This window comes from Clarias gariepinus, chromosome 28 (genome assembly GCF_024256425.1).
Source record: "Clarias gariepinus isolate MV-2021 ecotype Netherlands chromosome 28, CGAR_prim_01v2, whole genome shotgun sequence".
NCBI lineage: Eukaryota > Metazoa > Chordata > Actinopteri > Siluriformes > Clariidae > Clarias > Clarias gariepinus.
This window is the reverse complement of record NC_071127.1, coordinates 17,691,039-17,697,500: the sequence shown is the minus strand read 5'-3', so window position 1 is coordinate 17,697,500 and position 6,462 is coordinate 17,691,039. Positions and strand designations below refer to the sequence as shown.

At 42.6% G+C, this 6,462-nt stretch overlaps 1 protein-coding gene across 4 annotated transcripts in view; it reads right to left on the bottom strand.

Annotated features, from left to right (window-relative positions):
• The window catches only part of celf3a (cugbp, Elav-like family member 3a), a 26,580-nt gene extending 20,626 nt beyond the window's left edge, over positions 1-5,954 (bottom strand). For all 4 annotated transcript variants that reach the window (XR_008356707.1, XM_053489959.1, XM_053489957.1 and 1 more), the window contains exons 1-3: positions 5,712-5,954; positions 4,769-4,998; positions 4,280-4,362 (exon numbers count right to left, since the gene is read on the bottom strand). Coding sequence is in view for 3 of the 4 variants with exons in the window: in XM_053489959.1 (XP_053345934.1) it covers positions 4,280-4,362; positions 4,769-4,913 (228 nt within the window). In the remaining variant the exon portion in view is untranslated. The remainder of the gene's footprint in view (positions 1-4,279; positions 4,363-4,768; positions 4,999-5,711) is intronic.
• Positions 5,955-6,462: the final 508 nt, after the last annotated feature.

Here is a 6,462-nt window from a genome sequence, read left to right as displayed (position 1 = left end):
TTTATTTTTTTTATTATTATTATTATTATTATTATAATTTATAAGAGGCTGTGGTTTAGAGGAGACACAGTGGGAAAGGATCACGTCTATCTGATCTGAATTTAATCACCAAAGGCTACGCACACAACCCCTAACAGATGTCTGAGTTTAAGCTGATAGATGCTGTCCCCCAGCACCCACACCCACACACACACCCACACACACACACACACACACCCACACACCCTCCCCCTCCTTTACCACTCGTAGCTCATTATGTCAAATTTTCATTCATTCATTCATTTCACCCCTCCCCCCCCCCTCCCTCCGATTTCTTTTTAATTACCCCTCTTTTCACCCCGCTGCCTCGCTCCTTTGCTCCCGTCGCTCCGGCACTTCACCCCCTCACTCGCTGCCACAATGAATCCATCTTATCTCACTGTAGCGTACACAACAAGCAAAAAAAAAAAATGACACTAACCTCTGTTTTATTATACTGTTATTCTAACACTGGGGGGGGGGGCACAACCCTCACACACACACACACACACACACACACACACATAAATAGCTCGCTCACTCAAAATACAAACACAGACAATAGAAATCATTTTATAAATAAAAATAATATTGAAAGAAACACTTGCCCAAGCACTACACATAATACCTAAACCAATCACACACACACACACACACACACACACACACTGAGAGCAAACCCCCTCACTCACACTGAGTCACAACACCTGCCTGCCCCTCACCCACAACACATCCCAGCACATCACATTCTCCCCAAACCACATACACACCCTCCCACACACACACACACACACACACACACACACTGCATTTACACTGACCTTTCCTGCCATATTTTTTTCCCAAGCAGAGCCCGTCCTCGGGCGGACCGAATACGAAGCATGCTAATGCTGTTAAATGTTAATTAAGTCAGGGTTAATTCTCTACACGGCTGACGAGAACCATGAGCGCACAAATCAGATTCAGACGAAGCGAGGCCCCGTCCGTCTGTCTGTCTGTCTGTCTGTCTATCTGTCTGTCTGTCTGTCTGTCCAGCCTCAAACGGACGCTCACCTCGGGTAAAAAACAAAAACACAAGAGGGGTAACTGATCCGAGGGAGAAACATAATAGCTCCCAATATGGACGGAGCACGAACCAGCGTGTTTGTGTTTGTGTCTCTGGCTCTCGATTCATTTTAAACTGTGTGCAGGATCAGACGCTCCTGAGACGAGGGGCAAAATATAACTGTCGTGTTATAAGAGTTTTAAATAATTATAATTTTAAACACTGAGGTTGAAAACATTTCGAAATGCTGCTAAGACACATTAAGTTTGTCATCATAAAAACATACTTTTTAAAATTAAAAACAAGATTATCAATATCATCCTCAAACAATCTATCGTAACATAAATGATCACGATATCGATACTGTACGGTCATATCGCTCAGCCTGTTCATTTTAATATCTTTACATCCTAGTTTCAAATCACATTCAAAATTTAAACACGTTAAAACAAACAAAAAAAAAAAGCATCATCGATTATCTGCTACTGTCAGGGTAATCTAATTGTTAGTGGTTGTTTATAAGTTTTTAATTTCTTTGATGTCTTTCTTTGATCTCAACATTTTGTATGTTTTTAAGTGGGCTTTGATATGTGGTTATATTTGTTTCGCTTCGAATTTGGTGTTGTTTCTCGGGAACTTTGATCTCAATTATGTCTTTTCTGGTTAAGTACAATAAATTTGTCACACACACACACACATACAGTAAAACATAAACAAACCACTAAACTGAAAGTAAGTTTAAATAATAATAATAATTCTTAAACACTATAGCTTTGATTTACTTTGTTCTTAAATACTTTGGCTTTGAATTTTTTTTTTTTCTTAAACAATTAAAAATAAGATAGCTTTGATATATATATATATATATCAAACATAATTGTGTGTATCTGTATCTGTGCTATTTCTTCACTTTGTGTAAGCTGTTTAAAAATTTTATTTTATGTTTTACAATTTTTTAGCTCAGTCATGTTTGTTTAGTTGGTTACAATTAAATAAAATTTACTTCATCATATTCAATGCTGAAAGAAGAAAAAAAAAAATCCTGAGCCCGGTATATGTTCATTAACAAAAAAAGAACAAACAGTCTAAAATGTCTAATAAACTTTAAGGCCTACGCAAGTGCCGAATCGGGGACGGAGTCACGTGTGCGCGTACGCGTGTGCCTGGTGCTTTGTTGATGTGACGTGAGCAAACAACTGGTTGGGATGGCAACTGGATACCGAGATAGCAGGAGACTGGTGGGGGGGATGAAAAGACGAAAGATAGCCCATATCCCACACACACACACACACACACACACACACACACACACACACGTTTCCTCTTTCTTTGTCTGTTCTATCACCTCGGTCTGTCCATACTCACCTGAAATTAAACATAGGGCCAGGTGCCACTGAGACTATACCATCTGTTCCACCCTGTGCTGCCCATAAACCCCTCCCTCCCTCCCTCTATCCCTCCCTCCCTCCCTCCTTTTCTTTCCTCTCTCTCTGCTCTGTTCCGAGGGCTCTTCACTAAACGGTCCCTTGGCGCTCGGCTAAACCATTCAATGTATACGAGGCTGAGGAAAAACATCACAGGTTTACTAGAGAGAAAAGAAATGGCTGAAGGTTAAAAAAGATGACTCATTCTCTCTCTTTCTCTCTTTCTCTCTCTTTTTTGCATTCTGTCCTTATCTGAGTCACACACAGACATTAATAGAGGCGCACTGTCGTCGTGGCAATTCTATATGACTGACGGAAGACAGAGGGGGCGTGGCTTTCCTGCTTACAAGGCAGGTGCTGTCTGTCTGTGTGTGTGTGTGTGTGTGTGTGTGTGTGTGTGTAAGAGAGAGGCTGCTGTTGTTTAATGTGCTTTTCATTGTAGTACTGAAAGAAAAGAGGGGGAAGGGGGTTCAGGTTTGGAGGCTTAGGTGACGAGGGCCGAATGGTAGGACGGAGGGATCGAGGAGAAGGGGAGGAATTAAAAGAGGGGGGGGGGGGGGTTGGCACCCTCCGGGGTCGTCTTTGAAAGGTCACAGAGGTCAGTCTACTGTCATGCTAATAACAGGATTTGGAATGGGACTCTACAGGAGGGCGTGCGTAAAGCCCTGCACGCACTCGCACAATCGCAATCACAACCACACACACGCACACACACACACACACAGACACACAGACATTTGCCAATGTGCTAAAAATACTACCTGGGAACATAAACCAGAGATGCCTTATTTCCAAATAGTGCTGGATCGATCCAGAAAAACTATCCTTCCCCTGGAATAAAATCCCAATCGTTATCATTCTCATTAAGGAGCCATGAATCACAGCGCTCGCCTCCGTCCCAACTGCACGAACAGTTGGGATTCATCTGTAATCCCCCTGCAGCTTCTTCTGTTCTGCTTCCCTGACCACACACATACGCACGCACACACACTCCGAATCAAACGAGGCTGACAGCATCTGCTAGTACCATGTGTGTAAATCTCACACTGTAACTAAATCATGCATGCCGCGCTCCCTTTTACGTCTCGCTCCTGACATTCTGACATTCTCGTTTTCTTCCCCCCTTCGTGTGACAATTACATTTTCCCCCAAATCCAATTTGAAAGGAAGACGACGAGGCGTCTTGGTCTTTACATCCTGCCTGATAGCCGACTGGAGCGGCCAGCTGACGGTAGAGAGAAGAGAGCCTAGGACCTAACAAAGCCTTGTTATTAATGTAATGAACCCTCTATGACCTTTCTCCCCGGGACTCTTAGGAAAAGGCCGTGCTCGTCCAGACTCGGATGTAAGAAACCAGTAGCAAGCAAGTGTTCATCCGAGGCGGAACAAAGGCTGGGAAGATTGAATCGAATTCTTCGGGGGAAAGCAGGTTGAAGGGTTTCTTTTTTTTTTCTTTTGCCTTCGCAGGTTGCTCATTATTGTGCAAGATCGAGCAGATGGCCCGAGCAAGTTAGCTAATCAACAACTTCAGAGAGAGCACCACAATCGTGGATGCTTCTCAAGGATTACGCCCCTCCTACATCTCTTAATTAGGGTCTGCTCAGTTGGCAGAGACTTCCAGGGCCCCACCGCACAAAGCACCATCCGGGCAAATTCGCAGCTCCAATATTCAACCTTATAACAAAAAGGATGTACAGTAGGTTTGACAAAGTTGAGCTGTAATGATTTTTTTCGGGATTGTAATCAGAAAGTCGCCGTCCAAAGCCGTTAACAATTTTAAGAAGATACTCACCCCTGGTAACGTCTTCTGCTCGTGTAGCGCATTTTGGGCTTTGAGTGCGGACTCTCTGGCACAGTACGTCAAGAACGCACATCCTGTTAGAGAGGCAAGAGAGAAAGAAGAGAAAGGGGGGGGGGGGGGGGGAGAGACGCTGAATTGATCGCACATCATTACGGCCATTAACTGGAATGGGACGATAAATAGAGCAGGGACCTGGAGAACAACAGAGTGCCCAAGCGCTTTACAAATCCAAATATCATACAAAATGTTCCTGTGTTTACTTCTATCTCGAACATCACAATCATTTCAAAATAATAATAATAATAACAATAAAGGACTAGAGAACTTTTTTTTTTTTTTAAAGAAGAATTTGTGTTTGTTTGTTTGTCAGATTTCCCAGCTCACTCCCGAGGTCCTGCTTATCTCGTGTCTCTATCTCGTGTCCCCTTGTGCGCGTCCGCTCGATACGGATATGTCGGTGTCACGTCGGGGCTGAATTACCTTTGTGCATGCCCGTGTACTTGTCCTTGATCACGGTCAGCTCGTAGATCTTGCCGAACTGCTCGAATATGGGCTTGAGGTCCTTCTCCTCCAGATTGCGAGGGATCTGGCCGATGAAGAGCTTGATGGCGTCCGGCTCCTTCATTGGGGACGGCTGGGACTCTCCTACTTCGTCGTCTTCTTCTGATTATTGTTCTTTTATAACCGTCTGCTGCTTCCTAAAAGCTTTCCTGTGTGTTGTGGAAGAAATACAGAGATTAGATTAGATTAGATTAGATTGGACAAAATGATTGGGTTGGGGGGGGGGGGGGGAGCCTCATAGCAGCTGATCAGAGAAGGTGACAATAAAAACAATCCCAGGCTCACACACACACACACACACACACACAGGGACGAATGCAATCTATCTATTTTCTGTATTGTTATTAATTTTTTTTTATTATTAATGTTTTTATTTTTCAATCCACTACTGCTGTTTTTATGTGGAAATCTGTTGAAGATCAGAAAGGTTTCAAATGTAGGGCACAAGCTGTGTGTGTGTGTGTGTGTGAGACGCTTCTTTGTTTCATCCGCCATAGATGCATATAGGGGTGTGTGTGTGTGTGAGAGAGAGAGAGAGTGAATGAGTGTGTATGCGCGCGCGTGCGTGGTTCTTTGTCATGAGCGCGAGCGCACGCATCCGATGTGCGTGATCAAAAACGCAACATGTTTCTTATTTATAAAGAAAAAAGAACGCTTTGAAGATCAAAGGATATGAAAAGGCGCTGTCCGTTTCAGCACTCATCTTTAGGGAAAAAGTGCGATCGCACCCCTTTATCTCTCTGTTTATCCTGTTTATTTGTTTGTTTACTAGCTTGCTTTTATTTTCTCCCTCTTTAACAATCCGCCTAGACATTAAAAAAAAAAAAAATCCAGACAAACATTAAATCTGTGCATCAGTCACCTCTATTCCGTCCTGATCGCGTCTTCTTCCTACACTTTCACTCCTGAGAGAAGAGAAGAGAAGAGAGCTCTGGCAGGCTGATAATCCACCCACACATCAAATTCCCAAGCCTGAAAGAAATAAAATAAAATAAAAAAAAATGAAATGAAATGTAAAAAAAAAAAAAAAAACCAAATCCAGTGGAGAAGTTGGACAGACTGGATGTTCTACCCAGTGTCGTGTCTGGGCTCTGAACCTGTGTAGCCCTTTGCTTTGCTTTGCTTCGCTTTGACGTCGTAAGCCGGTGTCACCCCTGTCCGTGGGTGTAGAGACGACTGAGCAAGGGAGCGTCGATATTTTACCAACCCGAAAAAAAAAGAAAAAAAAAAGGAGGGGGGGGGGGTGGAGACACTACGCACAGGACACGTCACATGTTTACACGCGAACGTATAAAAAATAAAAAAATAAAACCAACATCATTATATCAACATTATAGATCACCTAAAGGAACAAAAATTTTTTTAAAGAGATGTTTGCTGAAAACATATGATTTATAGCTATATGATTTCAGCCAATTTTTTTTTTTTTTTTTACATCTTCTTAAAGGACAACACTATAGAAATGAGACTTGTATACATTTTAGAGTTGTCAATGTGCAGCCTGTAGCTATAACAGTACAGATTTACCGTCCTCTAAAAATATCTCAACATTATTATTAGCTGTTATTGTTAAAATTGTTCTCTGGCGACGAAAAAGGAAGTACACCCCTAAG